A 24,893-nucleotide genomic window follows, 5' to 3' on the forward strand; every position below is an offset into this window, starting at 1 on the left:
CACTATTGCTGAAACATGGAGTGATTCTTACCTCTTAAAATTATTAAGCTTTACTTGATGCTGGAAGTACTGCACCCCACATAGACCCATTACTAAGAGTAAGGTCATTAGACATCATAGCCAAGATTTACTGTGTAAGAACTACAGCATCGTTCTAATTCCAGCTGCTACTAATGCTGTAATTACTAAAACTAACATTGCTATTAAGCCATTTGCAAGTTTAGCGTTTTTTTGTCCCCCCCCCCAATTTTATGTAGAACGGAGATCAGTTCCAAAGCACTTAATAAAGTGTGGTACAGAGAATTATGCTGAGGGCCACGGGCTTACTTTCTCAGCTACCCCATTGCCACAGACCCCTCCCATTATGCTAAATTAACTTTCGATTAACTGTTGCTACAATAGCTAGTCAAGATCAATGTTATTTCAGAGTTTGTTCCTAAAACACTATACTCTCAGAAAAAAAATAAAACAAATCCACAGTGCTATACTAAGTAGTATAAGTGTCACAATATTAAACGGAAGTCTTTTTAAAAATGCTCTGTCTGCCACAAACTGATCCCACCTCTCCTCACATTTTCTAGAAAATTACTGCATTGTCTTCGTTAAGTAAAAAGCCTCAAACCCAGGATTCTCTTCTTCTACCTCTGCTTCCAAGTCACTGTGTGGGTAGTCAAAACACTGTTTCAACAATAACTTCTGTAGTGGCATTGCACTGTTTAGCAGTTATGATGTTTTTATCGCATGATTAATAAATAGAAATGACAAAAGAAAGTTTTTATTTCAGCAACTTCTCAACAATAGCAAGAAAAATGAGGAAAATGGAGCACAGAGTTTATTTGTATTTGCTAATGCTTTCCTCTGGTTTACTTTGGAGACAGAATCCTTCTTTGTTCTTGTCTTAGCAATTCAAAATGCTTCAAACACTTTGTTAGAATCTTAAGACAAGTTAAGTCATGAGTATAAACTAGCTCCCAGTTTAAAAACATTCTGTCAAGTACTCCTATCAGGACTTGTTCAGTTCAATGAATGATTTTTAAGCATTTTAAACATCAATACTTTGTTAAGCAGACACAGTAATCAGATAAATAATATTTCTAACATCAGTACAAACTTCATATACAAAACCTTTTCAGAATTCTTCCGAAAAAGGGTCTTCAGCTGATAAAAATAAACTCTATTAGTTACCCTGGCAATCAGACAGGTGTAACCAGCATCCAGTCACCAGATAATGTCTCTGCTGTGATGGGATTTAGTTCCTTTTCTCCTTTCACATTCATCCATAAGAGCACATACATTGCCAAGCAAGTATGTGGCCATATAGATGCATATAAAAAAGTCTTTTAGAGGACCTGCCAGAAATTCCAAATCCATAGTTTTAGTTATGGAAACAGGTACATGGATCCACAGTTTTAACAAGATGCACACATGAAGACCATCATTTCCGGAATCGTTTAAATAGTGGATGGATGTGTTTATTTGAAGACGCCTTACTCCGAGATGTGTGGTATTCCATATAAACCGCGTCATCTGCTCCTGACATAGAGCTCATTGTGCCTGTACGACGTGACATCTATAGGAAAGGGGAGAAACACGTGCTTAATATGTGATTATATTGATCAGCTCAAACCTACTGATCCCCTAGTTATGGGGCAGCACTATTCGTTTACTGACCTCAATACCAAAAGCCTTCGAAATTTTTTTCTTAAAGAATTTCTACAAAGACAGTCACTGCCCGCCACTCACTCTAAGTTTACAGCCTTAAAAAAATGCCCCCTGGGCATAGAGAAATTGTGGCATGATTCAAGGATCACAATGCCACCACAAAAGAGTATGTATGTGCTCTGACATATGCCTATTTTAAAAGTGTTTTAAAATATTCCTTGCTTGTGACTGAAAAGATGAACTTCAAAATCTGTAACAATAGATGGGTCATCATCTTCAAATACGATGAGGCAGGACGAGAATTCTGTTTGTCTAACTTGCTTCTAGTGCCCAACAAATGGATTAATAGCCAAGTACTAATACAGCTTAAAAATATTTTCCAATGTTTCACAAAGATACTAAGGCATCAATGATGTCACCACATTCAGAATTAAAATGGGATGGTTCAGTTCTGCTGCATACATGGTTATCATTTTCAGAGCATTTTTCATTACCTGAGCTGACTTTGAACCATACTCTCCAGCAACTACCTCCTCCTCAGCATCTAGGTCAGATGCTTGCAGGACTTTCTGGAGAAGCTGCTGCTGTTCTTCTTTGGATGAAAATGACAGTTCTTCTTCTTCCATGCCTGCAAGTTTTGTTATTACCTAAGAAATAGAGCAAAGTACAAGGTAGGGCTTCTCATTCCTTGAGTGTTGGTGTTCAAAACTAAGAGAAGGACTCCTGATTCCACATCCTGTTGGAAATGCCTTGAACTGTTATTACCTGTGGTGGGAGTGCGAGTGTACCCCCCACCCTACAATCCCTGTTATATTCTGGCTGGAAATGCAAAATACAAACCTCCCTCCTTCTTAAAAAAGGCAGCTCTGGACAGAGAATGTCAGCCAAACAACTTCCATACCAGCTTGATCAGGAACCTTACTGAAAGTTAACTTCATGCTGCAGGCTGTAGGTTTGTCTAGTTATGAACCAGTAAATTCTTCACTATGTAAACACAGTAAATTCTTCACTCATAGGGTGGTGAGGCACTGGAACAGGTTGCCCAGAGAAGCTGTGGATGCCCATCCCTGGATGTGTTCAAGGCCACATCGGATGGGGCTTTGGGCAACCTGGTCTAGTGGGAGGAGTCCCTGCCCATGGTAGGGGGGTTAGAATTAGATGATCTTTAACATCCCTTCCAGCCCCAACTGTTACATGAACTAGTACTTAATATTTCATAAAAATAATCCATTAGCTTTCCAGACACTGAGAATTTTAGCATAAATATTTATGAATATGGGCAAAAAAACTAACATTAAGATTCACGATCAGTTGTTGAGAGACAAAACAGCAATCTGCAATGAAACAGCAGCAGCATAGCAAAAGGACTCTTTCAATTTTGTGTCTAAGCACACAAAAATAACGTGGGTGTTATGTTAGTTCTTTTCGAAATTCCTAGTAACTCATTTGATAACTATGGATGCAGGGCACATGCCATCTACTGGCAATATAGTGGCATATATTTCATTAATTGAAAATTCTCCTTTTCTGAAGAATTGTAAAGCTCTCAAGTTTCTGTTATGAAGCATGACAATAGGCAGCTTGCTTTCTTAAGCAAGTTATTTTGAGCACTTCACAAGAATTTTTCCTGCAGTTATATGTGTTCTGGTAAGCATACATTTATACGTGAGAATCCCACTTTTCCCACCATGTTTCCACCCTGAAGACATTCTGAGACATTCAAATTCAGCCATTTCCCTCAATTATCTAGCATTTTTCCTCCTCATTCTCCTTTTCCAGTTCATCTGGAGTCAGCAGAATTAGAAACTAATTACATCAGTAATCTGGGCTGCATCTGATCTCAAAGACTGATAAAACAATAGAAATACAGCTTAAGGCAAAACAAATCCACATTAGACACAAAGCAGTGTTTTTGAAAAACAGAGTGGAAATACTAGTACGACCAATCTATGTTGTGGGCTGCTGTCAACGGCAATTTTTAAATCAAAAATGGATGTCTGAAAAAGTCTAGTTTTAAGAATCCAATTTTATTTTGTCCTATTACATGGACAAATTAACACTGTTGTCCCTCTTGTTGTTTAAAAAGCACATGTGCTATAATCATCTCAAAACTAAAATGGAGTCACGAGAAGCAATTTCAAATTGCATTAGCCTGTTTCCAGTTGTTGCAAAACAGTGCTAACATGATTCATAGAATGGAAAGAATTCTCACTGCATCATAATTTTTTTAAGCTGTTCATCAGATGCCAAGTTTTAAGTGATCCCCAGTTCTTTGATATAGTAAATTCTTCTGGTATTGGTTTAAAATTCAATATATCCCACATTCAACCTCAAAACCACAACACAGTAAAAAAAGTAAACTTTGGTTAGCTAACGAAAATCTTTTAAATAATTAAGACTCCAAGTAGCAAATTGTGATGACAAGGCTCTATTTAAGAAGCAAAGACAAAATGAGTGACTTAGCAAACAAATATTAATCTAGTTCTTTTTTTTGCTGAAAGGCAGAGAATGGAGCTATTGAAAGATTAAAAGAAGAAAGTAAGTCCTAGAAGAAAAGCGCAAACTGTTACCTTCTTAAGGCAGTACTGAATTTTTAGTAAGGTTAGGCATTAGGAACAAAAATTCTAAAGGAGAAGATATCAGCACTGAAATAATTACCTAAAGATGAGGTAGAGTCATGATGGCAAACATCTGCCGGGAATGACATATACACAGCTGATCCTGGCTTGTAATGAAGAAACACAATAGATGGTTTCTTCAAGTTTCTTCCAGCCCTGCTATTGTTTGATGCCAGCTATGACTAAGGCTTAAACTTTGGCAAACAGAAGAAAAATAGATATTCTAGCATTTTGTTACTCAACTGCAAATAAAGAACACTCCAGGACTGGTCAGCTAAAATGTTGCTTCAGACACTCACAGCTGCCACTTGTAATACTTTTACTCCCATACTAACTCAAAGCTCCCAGAAGTAGGTCTTCCTTGCAAAATACAAACCCTCTATTTTAACCCCTTACTTAGTTCTATCATCCAAAGCATTCAAATATAAGCAAAGGGATTTCTCTGGTCATTTTGGCTATAACTACGCAGATACAGTTTTAAGTAGCTGCAGCTAACTGATCTGTGATTTTGACAAAGTATATTCACTCCAAAGCAAAACAAGACTTTTACCTCTAAAGACTGTGACACATCTGTTTCAGTGTGAGGACCTCCTTAAAGCTCTCCTTAATGGGGGCACTGATTACAGAGCAGTTTACTTTGGGGTGGCTCCAGTTCAGAGTTTTTACCCACAGAGATATCCCATAGTGCACACATGCCTCACAAGAAAAAGACCTTCAACAGCTAGGGTCAAGTGCAATCCAGCAGAGGCTGCTTGCTCTCTCACCTGGTGCAATTCTTGCAGGATTCTTCAACATCATAAGCTAGAGCTTGTTTTTCTAACGGCAGTTATGGGAACCCTATCTTTTACTTCTCAGCCATGTTTCTTGGAAGAAGCGTTTTTGGGAATGCTTCTAATAAGAGCAGTAAAACTCCAGTTGTAAAGGAATAAATATACTTGAAAGCAGGGGCTATCATGAGACACTGTTGCTTCTAACAACCAAATAGCTGAGCATATAGGACAGCCTGGGGATTAAAAGAAAAAGAAATTATGGGCCTTGGACTCTATAAAATACAGGAACTTTGGTGGAATGAGATTTTATGTCTGGAGGAAGATGACATATCTATGTACATAATACACTCAAGTACGAAGGGTGAACAAATTTCATGGTTTCCTTGGAAGACAGGGCTAGTGCCTACTGGCTGCAGCAGCTAGTTTTGAGAGGACAGACAATGCTTTAACTGTATCTAACTTTGTCTGATGTCTCACTATCACTGTATCCAAGAGAGGACACACCTTGGAGCTTGTTGACTATCCTAGCCAATGAAACAACAATCAAGAGAACAATCTTGAAAGTCAGATGGTTTGAAGAGCATCCTTACAGGTCATCACACATCTAAAAATATAAAAATAAGAAGAGAGGAAACAACACATGACTGGAGAAATGAGATGGTGTTAAGTCCTTAATGAAAGGACTCGAGGAGAAACTTCTGACTTATAATCATGGCTCTGTTATGTAGTCAACACTGAAAATCTTCTCTATTTTGAGGACTACATTTTAGTTGTAGGTAGGAAGATTTCTATTCCGCAGTAAGTTTTTTTCCAAAGTAAGTTCTGTCATTTCTTAACCAATCAACATTCAACATAGTCATTTTGGATTTGGGTGATATACTTCAGAACGAAGTGCAGAGAACATTACAAGAGCAAGATCAAACTGTTAGTGGAAGCTAAATAAGCACAGTCTGAAGACTTCCATTAGCTACAACGGTTTCTGCTAACACAGAGCCGCCATACCAACACGGCTGTTGGTACGGCCTGCCCACTGTATGATCTCTTCAGCCACAAGTAAAAATATTTTGTCTCCATAGTGAAATATTAGCTTGGAAGTGGAGTTATTTGGAATTTATTTGTGATGATTTGGAAATTTTCTCAATAGCTGCTGGCCACCAAAACATGACCAACCACCAACAATATTTAATGTACAACTAGTATGATAGTAAACTAATAAGAGGCCTGCATGGATGGACAACTGAAGAGAATGAGCATAAACCAACCACACAAGTGAAGTTCTGCCTCATTCCCCTGCACCTGCTTGGTCTGAAGTTAGAATACTTACCTTCCTAGAAGCTGTATTAAACAACTTGTACCTACCCTCACAGTAAGATGAAAAAACAACACTGGAACAGTTTTTGCCTGCAAGCAAAACCTTCATTAATACATTCCACAACATGAATTCTCAAGTATTTGACCTAGTAATAAAATGAAAGAATATGAATATGAAAGCAGGGAACCTGCTTTGGCAGGGGGGTTGGACCCGATGATCTCTTGAGGTCCCTTCCAACCCCTACAACTCTGTGATTCTGTGAATGTCATATTCATAGGCCACAAGTATAATAAACAGAAGGGATGAGTTACCTTGAAGCTATAGCCTTGATCTACAAGAAACCGTTGTCGCTTGGTTGAATATGCCATTTCCTGAGTGTCTTGGGACACAAGAGAATAAAAAAAGGCATTGTATTCCTCTGCAACCATGCCTAGGAGACAAAGACATCAAACGATTAATTCAATTTGGAACACTGTAACCAAGAACAAAAAAGGACTAAACAGTAAAATCAGGTGTTTAAATAAGCTCTCTCTCCACAAAATCAATTTGCAAAGTTTATTTTAAAGACAAGCTGCACCCAAACTTTACATAAATAGATCGACAAAGCATGCCACATGGAAATTCCCACTCTTGTTCTTAGTAACTTGAGCAAGGGTTAAAGGGAAAAAAATGGAAAAAGAACTTTAGACTATCACAGTTATGCTGGTACTCCAAGAAGAACCTGCTTCTTTACTATGCTAGACAAAGTAAAAGATAAAATTCTTTACATAACAGACTTACAAATAAGTAGTAAAAAGTCAAGAACAAGGATTTTAATACATGTCAAAAAGCTGAACGTAAAATACAAAGAAAAACTTTTATCAATGTAAACCAGAGTTAGCAATGTTAGGATAAACCAGCCTATGCACCTTTTAACAACAATTTTTTTTTTAAAGCAAACAAAAACAACCTTGAAGTCGTTATATCTCTTACCTAAACAGCACTGGGTTCTCTTTTAAAAAACAAGGTCTCACCGAGACTTTGTTAATTCACTAACACAGGTTTTGTATGCATTTTCAAACAAAGCCTCAGTTGTAAGTACAAACTGCACATAAAATAACTGTGTATGTAGATTTCAAGTGCAAGTAGAAATTGTTTTAAGAATCATTTTTATTTATAAAAAGCTCTTTATGTTTTGCAAAGCCACAACTATTTGTAAAACAAATCCCATTTTAAAAAGAAAATAGTCAGCATACATTCAAAATGTGCTTTCCAGACATTTTCTTTTTAGAGTAACACAATTTTTCTAAAACAATTTCATGCTAAAGGAATTATCAAGGAATGAAAAACTGAAAGAAGAACTAAAGAGAAAAAAGTTAATTTTCCTTCAGCTTTTTTAGGAAGTGTTTCTAACTCAAAGTATTACTCTCCCAAAAAATGCTTAATATTCCTTCACTGATGTACAGACATGCTCTTTGAAAAAAAAAAAAAAAAAACACAACAACAACAACAAAAAAAACATAAATCCAAGGTCAATATAAAGAAGTACCATGAATATGCAGTTTCTGTGCAATTCACCCATTTCTTCTCTGTAATCCAGAAAAAGAACGAACAAAATCAGCAAGGTTTAAAAAAGGATATGAGAAGGCTGGACCAAATTAAGGGCTTTCTGAGAAAAGCAGCAGCAGTAGAGTTATCTATCTTAAGTGAATCCATTTTAAATGGTTTTGGCTCCAGCTCAACAGCTCTGTAACACTGGCACACTGGTAAGCAGAAAAAAAGCATTAAGGTCCATAATAAGACCTCATTCTTTCCTGAAAATGACTTATGGCTTTAGTGTTTAAAATGAGTACCCATGACTTCTGCCTGAAGATTTAATGTGAACCAGGCATGTCCCAGGTCCCTGGGTCTGTCGTGTTTCTGGCGTTTAGCTCCATTCAACAAAAAGGGCCTTTGCTAACTGCACCAAGACAACACTGCAGAGAGTGCTTTGGTAGGAAGAAAATTAAAGGTATAAGCAAGTCTGTATAAGGGCAAGAAAGTCAGATTTCCTAAATGACACAAAAACAAAGGTAAAAAAAAACAAAACAAAACCCCAACCCTGCTTACAAGAGTCATTTTCCAGATAGACAAACACAGAACTGAAGCACTATGAATAATTTCACTCTCCAGCTGACAGTTATAGCCTCCACTAAATTATGACTGCTTCCCTAGTGAATACTCACTCTTTCTAAAATAAGTGCCAACAGGCTGTGACATAAACCAACTTTCAAGCTTATTACCACCCTGTACAAGAGAACTCTTGAAGGAGAACCACTTTTGCCTGGAGCTACTTTTTAACTTGTCTTGGGAAGATATAAACTGAAATACAGCAGATTAAGCTTTCCTTGTTTAACAGCTAACGGAACAGACTTAAGTCAGTGTCTGTTAGGAAACATTCAGTTCATCAAGTCAACCAGAAATTCATGTCTAAGAAACAGTTCTCCTTAGTTCCAGACAAGCTGAAATATTAAAAAAAAAAAAAAAAAAAAAAAGTGACAGAAGCACCCCACTCCACCTTCCCAGTAACTTTCCTCAAACTAAAAATGGATGGGAGTCATCAGTCAGATTTCCAGTAACCAAAGATGCGATTCCTAAAACCATGCCCACAAAAAAGTTTAAATCCTACCAACTGTCTGCTTATCCATCACAAAAATGAAAATGTCAATACAATCAGTTTTCTAGGTGATCTCTACTCACTGACTCTAGAAGCCACCATAAAAAGAATTAATTTCACAGACTTGTCACAACAAAAACCACGATTCAACAGAAGCGGACAATATCTATCCCTTTTTCAGACAAGGTTTTTCCTGCATGGTGGCTTTGTGTTTATTTGTTCTCAACGAGAGCAACTGCTTGACAAGTTGCACTTAACCTAAACCACACCAAACCAGTAGGCTGGTTATAACTGGTTTATACAAACCTGCTAGTGACTAACAACTGTGCTAAAATGCTGGACAGGAAGCCCGCCCTCACTTCTACTGAAAAAGCTGCCTACTACATCTTTTAAGCGATCGTATCACTGTCAGTCAGGCTGCTTGAGCCACCCACTGCAAGCACTGGAGCTAATGCCAGCCAGAAATCCTCCTGTCTGTCATGTCAGCAGAGCCCACTGGCACTGCAGCTACGGGGGAACAACTCCACAGATATCCCAGACAAATAGCTTTGCAGCTTACAATTCACTTATCGCCTAAAAATACACTGGGGGAAGGGGAGGCAGCAAAAACCCAATGAACTATTCAACCTGACAATAAAAAATAAACATGATTTTGTCAGTCTTTGGGAAGAAAGTAAATGTTATAGGACTTCATTTAAGAATACTTTGTTATGGATGGGCAGGATCACTATGCCTGTTTGTACCGTACAAGATGCTGCCTCTACCAGAAGCACTTACAAATTGACTAACAGAAGACTGAAACAATCATTACAGGACAGAATCAAAGAATAGAAACAATACTTCCTTTATGGTCACACAATATATTCAAATCCACAAATTTTGGAAAAAAAATTAAAAATCACTGTGAGTTCTGGCTCCAGAAACATTGAATGCTTCTACTGATATTATGCATATTTGACAAAGCTAATTTTAAGTTGTTAAAAGTGAAACAAAAAGTGGGAAAAAAACAACAACTCAGAGTTGTTCTGGAACAGTGAAACAACATTATAATGGAAGGGCAAAAAGATGTGAGAAAATATTTAAGAAAATACATTTCTGGCTGAAAAAATGGAAAAGGAAAGAAAATATGATGCAAGTGAAAGACAGGGTGGCATCTATATTATTATTAAAAAAACCCTCTCCCATGTGATCTCAACCTAACAGCGTATTTAAGATGACACAGTTTATTTTGTCTACGTTTCAGTATTCCATTTAAACTGAATAATTACTTAAATGCTAAACAGAGCCTAAGAACTATCTCATTTACCTTTTTTGGCTCTCAGCACTCGCCCCAGTCTTTGAGCCTCCTGTCTTCGAGACCCACCATGGGATGAAATCTGAATCAGAACATTGGCTTCTGGTAGATCGAAGGACGTATCCCCTACCTACAACACAGAAGCAGTCTCTGAGCAGCATCTTATTTCCACGTTTCATAAACAAAGACTGAGTACAAAGCACACCTTTGTTAGCTGCGATACAAGGATGGCCAATGCACAACGTGCATATATAACTTGCTCTTAAATAAAGTTCACTCTGAATATGGATACAATAACACACTAAGTCCTCAATTACCTTGGAAATGAAAATAGTGTTGATTTTTGGATTGTGCTTGAAGTTTTGTAGGATTTGCATTCTTTCTCCTTGTGCAGTAGGACCATATATATAGGGTCTGAAAAAAACAAAAACAACCACAGAACAAATGCAAATTAAACCAAATCAAGGTTTCTCAGTCATTTCTTCACAAAGATACCGCGACAGGAAGCACAGAACACATTTGAACTGATAAAAGAACGGACCACATTTTGATACAGCTTACAGTTTGCTTTTAGCTTGTTTGGATGTTTATGGCAGCTATCCAGCTTGTGGAACCCTTTACAACAACCCAACCTACCAGAAATAAATTCTGGCAGTTACAAATGTTTTGCAATTATGTGCACCAGTGAAGCTGTAGATGAGACTGAATACATTTACTAGGCCTACATGAAAGACTAGAGGCAGCTGTTAAAATAAAAGACGTTTTCCTCAAATCTACTGAGCTAGCACATTAACAGCTGCAACCTTTGCTTCCTATTTAAACACTTGAAAATCCAGGCTTCTCTAACAATTCACTTCCTTCAAACATTTCATCGCTTCACTGGGATCCCACAGCTGTTCGGGGGTGAAGTCCCAGAGCATCGGAGGTACCTGTCCATGCACCCGCCTATCCACCTGTAACCGTACTCCTCAGGGCATATCCCCGAGCAATGATCTTAAATAGTCGTTTAACCTTAGGAAAAGTCAAAAACACATTCCTGAGACACGCCTATAGGAATATTTTGGTTACCAAAGGATGTGTAAGATACTGAGGAGTTATTGTAACAAGGCACAAAACATCTAGCACACAGGAAAAAAAGGGGAAGGTGTCATTCTTTGTTTCATCCACAAATTGGCTTTGGGAGGAAAAAAAGGAAAAAAATGTTAATTGTTAATTGTCTCTACAAGATGGATCCTGAAGTACAGGGATGCCAGCAATGCAGGGCCCAAATACCAGGTTAGGTTCAAGGCCAATGCTTTTGTCATAGGTCTCACAAGCAAAACAAAACTAAAGTGCTACACATCACAGCAAACTGAAAAAGCCAAGAACAGTCTTTAACGAGTTCTCATATTTGGTACTCAGCAAAAAAGGAAGCATGGCATGGACTAAATAAAACAATGTTGACAACGAGTAAGCAAATATTGCAACCAGAAACCGTAAAACTGATATTGTAATTTTAAGTTTCCTCCAATGCACTCTGGTTGAACCTGTTATCTCATCTGTGCCCCAAACTGGGTGCCAAAAATGAGTTTTGTGGTTTAACACCACACCACCACCCACTCACTCTCCCCACAGTGGGATGGGGGAGAGAATCAGAGGGCAGAAGTGAGAAAACTCATAGGTTTCATAAAGGTTTTAAGGAAAACAAAACAAACGAACACACAAAGAGAAACAAACCCGAGAAGAACAAGTGATGTAAAATTCAATGGCTCACCACCAGCCAACCGATACCCAGCCAGCCCCCAAGCAACTGCAACCCTGGCACACTTCTCCCCCCGAGCTTTTACCGCTGAGCAGGACATCCATCCTGTGGTCCAGCACACCTCTGTGGTCAGCCTGGGCCAGCTGCCCTGGCTGCACCCCCCCAACCTCCTCGCTTGGTGGGGCAGCGTGAGAAACAGAACAGACCTCGATTCCGTGAAAACACTGCTCTGCAACAACTAAAACATCATCACTGTATTATCAACGCTATTTTCATCAGAAATACAAACATAGCACCATACAAGCTACTAGGAAGAAAATTTAAATTAAGCACAGAATAACCTAGAGCGCCTGGCTATCTGTCCTCCATTTTAAGCCCCACCATCCCTGCACCCTACTTGACCATAATTCATTAAGACGCATCTAAGTACTTTCCAGAACATAGAACATGCAGTGCTAGATTGATTTTTTTTTAAATGAAACCTTTTCCTTCCTACAAAAAGGTGTTCGAGGGATCTATAAAGATGCCTCTCCCATATTTTGACATATTGTCAAAATTACACAGATACAGTCCTTCAAAACCAGCCACTTAAATACATTAACAGCACCAGTAGAAAATAAACAGCCCAAGTTATACAACCCTGGATGAAACACTCATGACAGTAAAAGCTGGCCAAGTAAATTTGAATTCCGTGGCCCCAGAAATTATAGACAAACTAATTCCTGTCATGTGCACAGCCTTTCCCTGCCAGTACCAAAGGAACACGTGGGGATCAAGAAGGAGCTGGCATAGGGGCGGCATTAAAACACTCTCGCACTCATCTAGCACTGCAACCGTCCTTTCCTTTTAACATGTCTCTATAAACTGGAACTCCATACATGATGTGTGGAAAGGAGAACTGAGTCAAGATCATGAAAAGCAAGCACCTAATATTTCTTCAACTAATTCTGCTGCCATACTTCTACAGCATCTACCCCATTTAAAAACTGTTGTGCTATTTAGCAAGCACCCCCTCCCTGTACGTGTCCTTGTTAAAGGCTCTTTTTCTGTGGTGCACTGAACGCTGCTAGCGACATTCCAGAGGCATCATTATAGCTAATCTCTGTCCAGACAGATTTAAAAAATGATGAAAGAGACCACGGGTGTTGGAATTCATCCAGCACTATTAGCTCTGCTCTTTGATGTCACAGCAAGCCAGCACAACATGGCTGTTAAACTATCATCAGTCAAAACTGATCAGAAATTTTGGGAAGTGTAAGGAGAGTTGTTTGTGGTTTTGCTAAGTACTACTGAAATTCCTAGACATGAAATCATATGGTCGACATGCACCACAGCTCCCAGCAAAATTTTATTTGGGCTCATCACAGAAAGGATGAGGCCACCTTCTGTACTTATTTTCACCAAAGAATTGTTCTATGCCTGATCCTTGCAAACGCTCCCTGATCATCCCTTCCCAAACCATACAAACACACCAATGCTAACCCCTCAGTAAACTCTATTTGCAATGCCTTCCAAAAGTACATTAATTTTAGCGTCGTTTAGGGTAGCCAAGGAGCTCACAGGATCAATGTGCTTTCATTTATTAAATGATTACAGTAGTTCAAGGCAATGCACCAGTATACTACAAAAAAAAAATAAGGTTCTCTCTTCTGTTTAAAAAAAAAAAAAAGTTTAAGACCTTTTGGGAACCTGAACAGGAAGGACCTGGGCTCCAAAAGATCTTGAAAGATCCAGAGTGTTCATTTGAAACTGTTCCTCCCAGACCATAGCTTCCCCTGTCTCTCTATTATAGAAAGAGTTCTGGTAACATTTTTAAAAGCTCCCTGATTTTGCCCACCAGCTAATAATAATGGAAAATGGAGAAATACTAAGTCATTCACAGTGAACTTGCATGAAAACTCCTCTGAGCCAAATCCTAAACAAAGATTCTTTTCAAACTGTTCTACATTGGAATAACATCGCAGTGCCAGAGAATAGCCTCCTGAATTCCTTTTTATATAGGAGGATTGGACTTAAATCAAAAAATTACAATAAACGTCTAGAGGTAACTGACATCTGTGAGATTACAAGATAACTTTCCAGAAAGGAGAAAAACAACAGTGCCGTCACTGGTCATGAACACTTACTTCCCAAGCCTAATTGCATACTCCTTCAGTGCAAACACATTGTCAGCAAAAACGATGATTTTGTCATTCCGTCGCTCATGAAACTTAATCAGGAACTGGCAGGCTCGGAACTTATTTGGGTTCATGGTGTAGAGCAGTATCCGTTTCTTTGTTTTGATGGCTACATATTCTCGATAAAATTCAGGTGACATTGGGCACCAAACCTAGAATTAGAAAACATACACAGAGTAACCCCCAGTTATTTTTTGTATCCCAGAGGGAATTTAAAAGACATTGGGGAGTGATAATATATTAAAGCTTTCTGTACAGTGCAGATCACAAATCTTAATACAGTTAACTTCTGTACTAAAATGAAAGGCACTGGCTGTGGCAGTGTGACCACAACAGGAACATGCAGGGGACTGACTGGAACAGGACTGGAAAAAAGTTGTTTAACACCTGGTAGTTTCACTGAATGCTACCACATATTAGAAAGAAAGTATTAAGGGAACGAACTGTGTATATTCTCCCTGCCACTGCAGTCAAAGCCTTTTCCCTAAAAATTCATTTTCATCCATGTTCTGAAACCCTAAAGACACATTTAGTCTTCATTACAGAACAAAATTGTATGAACAAGTTAACAATTACTTTGTTAACACACTGCAGCTGTTTATGTAACTGCTGCTCTCTCTTCTGGCACCGTGAAAGAGTAATACCTGCAACGGCCATGCCCTGCCTAATCAGACAGCAGCACTGCCCTCTCTTGCCACCTGGAAAGAACTGCACTTAAAGAGTAAACTAGACATCTTCCATGGCTATGGAGAATAGTTGATAAGAGATGCTACTTCTCAATAGCATGCCAAGGAGATCCAAACAAATATGCAATGCAGCTGTGCACGTATTATACTGAATATTTTCCAGCCATCAAAATTTTTTTGTTGTTTTCTTTGCTTTAGCAACATCTCAGAGTATTATTTCAAAACATTGGCCTTAAGAACATCAATTTACATGTCATTCCGGAGAAAGGCAGCTCAGACTTCTTTCCAATGTCTCAAGGGCAGTTCAGGAACTGAGAGAAATCACGTTGGCAGTATAATTAACTAAAGTACCTTAACGCTGTCAGATCTGAATTTGCAGACCAATTACTCTCCTTTCCACCTAGATACTTTCTAGATACTCTTTGCTTGCATTCTATTACTTTTAAGAAGTACATAAGCTCCACTACCCCTGGTTTGCGCAAAGTCCAAAAGGAAAACAACGGACTCACATGAGAAAGCAGCAGATACTGCTGCTACAAGTCAGTTTGGTTTATTTTTCCTTTACTTTAATTGACTCATCATATTAATAACCTTGGATATTTTCTGTAATAAATACTTAAAAATACAACCAATTGCTTTCATAAATTATCTGTAATGTACTGTAGCTCCAGTACATTTATCACAGCTAGCAATCTTCGTAATAATCACTGCACTTTAATAGGCAAGAGACTGGAAATCCAATCCACTTGTGGATTTTATTTTTTAAGAAGTGCTATCTCATGTGGAAGACCCCCCTGATTCTACACTATAAGGACAAAAAAGAAACAATTATGAAGATTGTTTCCTACCAATTGATAATAGTATTCCAATTATAAGCTTCTGATGATAATCAAGAGTGACCAGGAAAGGATAAACAGGAATAAATTCTGCATCTTTTCTCCCACTCGCTATGGGAGTTAGGAAGAATTAAATGAAACTAGCCAAGACAGGTTTGAAATAAAATAAAATAAAATAAAATAAAATAAAATAAAATACACATCAAACCAGGTAAAAATCAAGAGAGAGTTAAGCTATGAAACTCTATCATAGCAAGTTGTGGCTGCTAAAACTCTCCTTCTATTCAGTGGGAGACCAGAAGAGATCATGAAAGAGAAACGCACTGAGGGTTACGCAGATATCAATTATAGTTCATAAATGATCGAAAGCTTGGAGAGGCATCAGAAATAACAGATATGCCTGCCCTGTTCTTATACTTTTCTCTAAGTATCTTTACAATTAGCAGAGACAATATATTAAGCTAGACCTTTAGTCTGACCCAGAAAGGCTACTTTAACGTTCTGCCTGTATGAAAGGTTTCCACTTACCTGATACCAGATTTTTATCTCATCCATTTGCTGGAAAGACTAGATGTCACATGCTATTATATTGGAAAGAAATAGCAAGACCAAGTTTCATGTTTTCCATTTTCATCCTCATGCCTTAAGGCTTGAAATAAGCAGGTGTTTTCTTATTTGTAAGCTTTCTACTATCCTTCTTGTTAAAATAATTTTCCTCAATAGACTACAGACTACCAGTTGAAGTCTCTATTAAAAGCAGCCCCAAGCATACCACCTGACCAACACCATACTGAACTGAGCTTAACATACGAAATCGAATCAGACAGCGTGACTGCCGGCTGCAAAGTGGGTCTACAATTCTGCAGCTGCTGTTCGCATTCCTGAATACTGAACAGGGGACAGCCGATCAAGCACGACAATGCCTGAAGAGAAACAGCGCTGAAGTCACGCTACTGGATTTGCAACGTGTTCATATTGACCAGTGACAGCCTTGCCTGAGCTACAGAACAAGTGAAATAAATACTTATTTCTATAGTTGTTCCCCCAAAAAAGGAAAAAAAAAAGTTATAAACATATTAAATATATACTGGTAGTACTGAAAAGCAGAGCATCACCTCAGCACACTGGACTTTAGCAATGTAGCCACTGTTCTGCAGCTCCATCCAGTTGGCTTCATAGAGCTTTGGTCCGATCAGGAAGTTCAGGTCAACAATTTTATCATCTTCTCTGACCAGGGTAGCAGTCAGTCCCAGTTTACAATGGGCTTGTACAATAGTGAGCACACGTCTGAACATTTTTGCTAAGAAACGTAAGACAAATTTTCTGTTTACTTTCCTAAACAGATTTAGAATACAAGTACTGCAATTAAAAAAAATAAAAGTAAAAAAAATTGAGCTCCACTCCTCAACACAAAGCAAGTACAATGTTAGGAAATATCACCCCATTTCACATACACTTCTAACAGTGTTCTGTGCTACAGCAAAACTTCAGACTGATTGCAGCTTCAGTTCACACCCTCAACGGACTCTGAAAATCCCAGTAAACCTTCTGGCATTTGTATTATTTCCTGTTTCCCAAAAAGAAACATAACATACTGAGAGGTTATATGACTTATCTAACGTCATGTAGTATTTCACAGAAAGATCTTTGACACAAGGACTCTTGGCTGACTTTGCCAAATTCAGTACTAATATATGGCAGAATTACTTATCTTTAGCACTGCCACAAATCCTGTGATTACAGAGTCTGTAGACACAGGAGGTTCTGTATCTTAATTTTTTTTTTTATGAAACGAAGAAAGAAAAAGAGTGAAAGAACTGGAGCAGCAATATGCTACTTTGTTAAAATGGCAGGTAATCAGCAAAGTCTACTCCTGAACTCCATCATTTCAGCAGAGACCAAATTATTCAAATTATACCATGACAGCAAGGTGGAGCAGTTATCAGAATCCTGTGTGGTACTTTTAGCCAGGATTATTCCAGACACTTTAATACTACATTCTCGCTTTCCAATAACATAGATCCGAATTACACAGTAACTTCAAATACAACAGCTATTTCTGGACATTAATAGTTACCCATATTTTATGAAATAGAAATAGGTATTAAAAGCTAAGCCTACAGTGCAATGACATCTCAAAAGCAAAGAAAGCAGAAGAACTTCTGTCCTATTCCTGAGGAGAGTACCACCATCTACATAACAAATTTGTCTACAACAAAATTCTACAAATTTAAGTATCTTAGTTATCAGTTTGTCAACCTATGCAAAAGGAGAAGGCATGTGTGTACTGTACTACCATTATAGAGAACGAAGTGGCTAGTTTGAAGGATTTAAAAAAATAATAAAAAATCAATGGTCAGCTAAACTCTGTAGCATCAGACAAAAAGCAAATTAGAACAAGGCAGTTTATTTGTTTAAGTTTCAAAACCCTATGACGCAGGTCTACATACTATCATGAGAAACACGGCAAAAAAAATCCCATAATCTTCCATATGAGCAAAGCAACGTTAACAGCATATATAGCACGAGGAGTTTGCACACCATTTCCTTACCAGGGATAGTATGCACTTCATCAAGTATCATAAGGCCCCACTCTTGACTTTTAAGCCACTCCATTACTCTCTCTGCTTCCCAGGACCTCTTAGTCGTGTGTCCCAACATGGAGTATGTGCTGATAGCAACAGAACAGCCAATGGGTTTGTCTTTGGCATCAGAGGTGAACCGACATATCTGGCTGTCATCGATGGTGGACCACATCTTGAATTGTGCTTTCCACTGCTCTACAGACACCGCAGAATTGCCAAGGACCAGACACCGCTTGCGGACAGTACAGGCAGCTGTCACACCAACTAGGGACTTGCCAGCACCTGCAGGGGAGGAGGAGGGACACTCATCATTCACCTCCCTGACAGCACTGGAAGAAAAAGAGGGAAGGGAAATAGGAAAACTGAGAGGATATGAAATCATATAAAGGCAAAGTTTTCACCGTTTCTGTACTATACCAGTCTTAAAGAAATGAACTCTCCAGTAAGAACAGCTGGATTGCCCCATACACGCTGCTTTCTCAAGAAAATCACTGTGATTTTTGCTTTTGCCATAGAAGCAATCATAATGCTTTCTTCCTTTCAAAAGCAGGTTAAATTCCAGGTGGCCACAGAAAGCTTCTGGTAGATGTCATCTCCCCCACTGCCCATGTCAGCTATGCCCATCCCAGCATAGAGCAAGCCCTCCCATCTCTTCACTCCTCATCCCTTCCAACATCCCTTACGCACTCTTTCAGGCCCTCTCCTTATCTCCTGTGCCTGCCCTCTACCTCCAATGCCGAGGGCACTGCCAAGCAGCCTCCTGTTTTCTACACCTCTTCTATAGCTTCCCGTGGGCTGTCCCAACCTGCACATTCCTCCTTTCTTTCCCAAACTGCCCTGGTCCAGAACCTGTCTGTGCAGGCTCTCTTCTTGCTTGCAGCCCTCTTCATGTCACTGCTTGTATTCCCACTTCCCCCCCAGGCTCCTTATTCCTACCCACAGAACAAATTATTCCAGTGCCAGCAGTTTTATATTTCACTGGAAGACCAGCAGAGCTGACTGAGAGGGCACAGTGAAAGCATTAACGGTAATCTAACTTATCATAACCACAAAACAGTTCTTCGGTCACAACGGGGAAAACTGAGCGCACATCTGAGAGCTCTACTTACTGGGCTCTCCCTCACCACCGTCCCACCACCCGCTGGCTGAAAACCAACAGGATTCTGCATACTGGTACTCAGAACAGTCCCCACTACTGTTTGAAATCTAAGCAGTCATCATCAGATTTAGAAGTTACTTTATTACAGGCAAAGAGCAAAACCCCCAAGGAACAAAACCCCTGAATAACTCAGTAATTTACCACATGGCAAGACAATAACACCAGATCTGGCTCGCCCATTTCCAAACATCTTCCTTAGGCTTTTCTCTTGATAGGGTCTGAGGACAGCTGTAGGTTTCAGATCTATGTTAATATCAGGATTCACAGAATCATTTCTGAAATCATATTCTGCCAGCAAAGGGTACTCCAAATGGATACAACGCTTCTGAAGTTCTTCAATCATCTCCTGAGGAGGAGACAAAGCTTCAGATGGTAAATTCTCCACATCTGAATTATTATGTTTCTTTTTTTTTTTTAAACAACCACTGATTGCATAGTACCAGGTGAAGTTACGTTTATCTTTTATGCTCACAAAGTCTGCAAGAGTCAAAGTTCATTTCAAGAACTTCATTCATGACCACCCCCGTACCCCTCAAACATTTTAAGTAACAGTCCATACCAGAGAGAACTATCTATTTAGACAGATGGAAGTACATGACGCATTAATCTCAGATGTGTTGTTTATCCGGCAGTGACTCAACTACACCCTGAAGTCCTGCACAAAGAGCTCAGTAACAGACACAAAAGCTTCTGTGTGTTACAGGGCAGGACCTACCAAAGCTGCACAGCTGTCAAAAGGAAAATCTTCATACCCTGGCAATGCAGTTACTGCACCACAATGACAAGTTGATTCAATCACCAAGAGTTGTGTTGTGTTTTTTTTTTTTTCTTAGTAAATATTTTGGTTATTAAAAAGTTCTCTTTTTATTATTTCTGTTTTGCCCAGTAAGACATCATTAGAATCACCAAGTCCAGGAAGCAACTAGAAGAAAGTTACAAAAGCTCTCTGAAGGTCAAGCCAGGACCGTGCTCTACTCTCCAGCCGCCCCTCTCAAGCTATGAGAGCAGAACCACCAAGAGTTCCTTCTGTAAATACAAATCATGAAGAAAAAAAGTTCTGAAACCAACAGCGGATTCAGCAGATCTGCTCCCCACTGAGTTCTCCCTTATCTCGCACAAAGCAGCATCGAGCTGCATGCAGTGGGAACCTCCCTCAGCTCCTGGAACTTTCGCTAGCTTGTGAGCACTGCCCTTCTGGGCAGGGAAGGAACAACGTGCAGTCTGCCTCCCTCTGTACTGAAAAGGAAGATCCTAACATTTTGGAAGGCGAAAGGAAAGAAATGTTATCAACTTCCGGTGATCTCTGCCATCAAACAAGGAGGAACTGTACTTTATATGAAGTTCTCACACTTATTCGTGAGTCCCAGGCACATCCCTCAAAGCTACAGATGCTACCAGACAGAAGTGCTCGTACCTGCTTGACTTCAAAGGATACTGTCTGTGTTTCCTCCTCCTCCTCCTCGTCTTTATCCATCTGCTCATAGAACTCAAATAAGTCAGCTGGAACATCTGGCTTGTTCTGAGCATCCATTCCTTGTGATGTTGATGGACCACAGCCACCTTCACTGGATTTGGAAATCTGAAATAGAAAGGAATTCTCACCTAAGGGATCTTCAGGAGATGCTCCCCCCCCACACATTGAAGCGGAGCTGATGAACGAGGCACAGAGCATTGCTGACAGAACTGAAAGTGACTGCTGACACCACAAGCACACAATAATCACTCCAAGCTACTTAACAATTTAACCAGTGTTAGTTCAATTACTTTAGAACATGCCAAGCATACCGCTGATTTACTGGTGAATGTCTCTGTAATGAGCTCCGTTTCTTCACCTTCAGCATTTCTCAGGCGACAGTCCTTAATAACATGGTCTTGCAGAAGCTGCTGAATGACATCAGGATGGGTACTTTCCACAAAATATCTGGAAGGAAAGAACAAAGAAAAACATCTGGATGAACTAATCAACAGAATAATACATAGGAAGATGGGCACAGATGCTCAAATCTAGAGCTCTCCCAGATGCATTCTCAAGTACCCCGTGTTAGGGGTGGTAATTAAAAAAAAAAAAGAAATTACGACAATCTGAAGTTTTAGAAGACGCCTCACACCAAAAGCATCACGTACTTACATGTTATCTATCCTGGTCAGACAATCTCTCTCTATAATGGCACGAGTGGGGAAAAATGAAGAACTGCCAAGAGGTATCTCTCACATTTCAGTCTTACTTGAGACATGTGACAGGAGGCAGCTTTTTTTCTGAGACTGAATTGAGATGAGTCTGTAAAAATGCTGGTGTGGTGTTTTAAAGTCCTACCCACAGGACCAAAAAAGCCCCGAAGAAAAAGATCACAGTTAAAACATGAGCCAAGAGAAAGGTAAGACTGAACAGGCATGGGAGAAATCTTTTTCTTAGCGACACCCAGGAAGAAGACAAAAGCCTGCTAGTAATACTAGCACTACTTTTACCCCACGACGGTAGGTTCAAAACAGCAGCAGCACAAGCAGAGCATCAGATTTTAGTCCCAGGTCTTAACTGTGGCTGTCAGAAAAAGAAGAACGTTGCAAAAGACATAAGACCAGAAAGAGAAAGCATGGGCAAGGTACAGCCGCGGGTTCTACTTTTCTGCTGTCTCCTCCCCTTCCCTGCCACAGAATCTTTGGTTTCGATAATATCAGCCAGGTCTAAACTAGCTGACCTCCGAAGGGAATCCCTTCTGACGTTACCTTCTGTGTTTAAAACACATCAGAGTCAACCTAGGAACAAGCAGATCTCACAGAAGCACACAGCTCTTCGCAATGGGTTTACTTATCCCTCCTGAATAATGTAATACAAGTCAGGACACATGAAACTGAAGGGCAGCTGTAGAAAAAGTTTTATAGATATACTCTTGGAAATTAGGAAGAAATTAATGAAACAATTATCTGAAAACCTTAAGGATATTGTAGAATATTGTAGGTCCAAGCAAAAAAAGAAACAGGCCAGAATAGAAAATTTGTATCCTACATTTAAAAATGCAATGACAGCCACTAGTAGCTGGACCAACTGAAATCATTAACTAACGTATTAAACTTTCAACAACTGAAAATACGATCGTGTATGAACACACGTACACACACAGCTGAGAGCTGTAAAAATCCACGTGCACTAAGACCACAGTCATTTATGGACAGCTGTGCAACTGGAAGACTTCTTCCACACTACCAATGGAAAAAGCCGCTTACCTGTTGTGTTTCAGCACCAGCTTCACCTTCCCATAGCTGACAGTGCACAGCTGCAAACAGACGAGAGCAGTCATTAGGAACATGCCAAACAGCGACTCTAGGTTTGGGACCCAATGCTGCAGAGCAGCTTAGTTCGTTGTGAGGAAGTAGGGTGTCTTTGGGCAGAACGAACGCATCAAAAAATATCCGGGAAACAGAGGCAGCACGGAAAGGACGTTGCTGGTAGCAACAGATGTATTCCTTGTACCAGTACAATAGCCTTACCTTGATAAACTGAATTATTCCATCCGGGACACCAGTCTTGCTCAGCTTCTGTAAGTACTCGGTGATGTCGCTGGTCTGCAAGCCGACGCTGACAGCAGCATACAGGGAGTACGCGGTCAGCTTGTACTCGTGAATGTGGGTTGGTCTGCACACGGGCTCGGCAATGGCAACCAAGAAATCCTGCGCGTATTTGTAAACCGGAGAGAAGGCTTCCAGAAAAATATGGCCATCGGGAGCCTACGGAAACAAAAGGACAGGCTGAGGGTGCGCCAGCGGTACTTGAGGAAAACAAGGTCTCTCCTCTAGAGCAGCCATTACGATACAGAGAGACTGCGCTATTCAGGTGGTAATGTATTATAATAATGTTTCCCAAAAATGTATTTACCCTAAGAATTTACCCTTCTATAGCAGGGAAAACAAACCATCCAGACTGACAAAGCTTTCCCAGATTAACAGCTTGGGTGCTTTTCCCTCATAGTAACTAGTAAAGATCTGGCTTCCTGCTCTGAGCCAAGGCAAGCTTCCAGCCCCGTTCCCCCAGCACATAATCAAAGAATGTATCCTGAGTTACAAGGGACCCATAAGGATCATCGAGTCCTACTCCTGGCACCGCACAGGTCCACCCAAAATTTTAGACCATGTGACTAAGTGCACAGTCCAACCTCTTCTTAAATTCGGACAGGCTTGGTGCAGTGACTACGTCCCTGGGAAGCCTGTTCCGGTGTGCAATCACCCTCTCGGTGAAGAACCTCTTCCTGATGTCTAGCTTAAACCTCCCTTGCCTCAGCTTGACACCATTCCCGCGGGTCCTATCACTGGTGACTAAAGAGAATAGATCAGTGCCTTCCCATCCACTCCCCCTCGTGAGGAAGCTGTAGACCGCGGTGAGGTCTCCCCTCAGCCTCCTTTTTTCCAGGCTGAACAGGCCCAGTGACCTCAGCCGCTCCTCGTACGTCTTCCCCTCTAGGCCCTTCACCATCTTAGTAGCCCCTCTAGGCACTCTCCAACTGTTTTACATCCTTTTTGTGCTGTGGTGCCCAGAACCGCACACAGTACTCGAGGTGAGGCCGCACCAGCGCAGAGTAGAGCGGGACAATCACTTCCCTCGACCGACTAGCGATGCCGTGCTTGATGCATCCCAGGATACGGTTGGCCCTCCTGGCTGCCAGGGCACACTGCTGGCTCATATCCAACTTGTCGTCAACCACAACCCCCAGATCCCTCTCTGCGGGGCTGCTCTCCAGCGTCTCGTCGCCCAGTCTGTACGTATAGCCAGGGTTGCCCCGTCCCAGGTGCAGGACCCGGCACTTGCTTTTGTTAAACTTCATGCGGTTGGCGATCGCCCAGCTCTCCAATCTGTCCAGATCTCTCTGCAAGGCCCCGCCACCCTCCGAGTCACCTCGTCCCAAAACAACGGCCCCGGCTCGCCCAGCCCAGCCCAGCCCAGCGGGAGCAGAGGGGGAGGCCGCCCGCCCCGCACCTACCACCCAGAGCGGCCGCGAGGCGTGGTCGGCCTTGAGCGGCATCTGCAGCCGGTAGTCCTTGGCGCCGTACTCGTCCAGCTTGCTGCCGCCGTCCTCCACCTGCTTCCCGGCGGCGGACGGCACGGCCTCCTGCGGCTCCCGGCCCGCGGCCTCGTCCTCATCGTCCTCGTCCTCCTCCGCGTGCCGCCGCTTCGACTTCTTCTTCTCTGCGGGGCGGCCGGGGCTCAGCGGGGCGGGGGAGCGGAACCTTCCCTTCCCTTCCCTTCCCTTCCCTTCCCTTCCCTTCCCGTCCCGTCCCGTCCCGCTCACCCCGCTCCTTCCTGCCCATGGCCGCCGCTCAGCGCCCCCCGCGCCGGCACCCCGGTCCCAGCCGCCGCCAGCCCCTGCGTCACTTCCGCCGCGCGGCGTCCCGCCGTGACGCCGCACGTGCGTAGCCCGGTGGGAGGGG

General features: G+C 40.9%; 1 protein-coding gene across 1 annotated transcript; it reads right to left on the bottom strand.

Moving 5' to 3' along the window:
- Window positions 1–759: 759 nt before the first annotated feature.
- ERCC3 (ERCC excision repair 3, TFIIH core complex helicase subunit) lies at window positions 760–24,863 on the bottom strand. Its single transcript, XM_040561863.1, has 15 exons — window positions 24,755–24,863; window positions 24,446–24,651; window positions 22,962–23,198; window positions 22,698–22,747; window positions 21,261–21,396; window positions 20,890–21,054; window positions 19,617–19,821; window positions 18,284–18,598; window positions 16,847–17,031; window positions 14,159–14,361; window positions 10,609–10,705; window positions 10,304–10,421; window positions 6,674–6,792; window positions 2,157–2,309; window positions 760–1,570 (listed from the first exon to the last, which is right to left on the bottom strand). The coding sequence occupies exons 1-15, from the start codon at window positions 24,771–24,773 to the stop codon at window positions 1,436–1,438; spliced, it is 2,343 nt and encodes a 780-aa protein (XP_040417797.1). The 5' UTR covers window positions 24,774–24,863; the 3' UTR covers window positions 760–1,435.
- Between the last annotated feature and the right edge of the window lie 30 nt (window positions 24,864–24,893).

Source organism: Cygnus olor, chromosome 6 (genome assembly GCF_009769625.2).
Source record: "Cygnus olor isolate bCygOlo1 chromosome 6, bCygOlo1.pri.v2, whole genome shotgun sequence".
NCBI lineage: Eukaryota > Metazoa > Chordata > Aves > Anseriformes > Anatidae > Cygnus > Cygnus olor.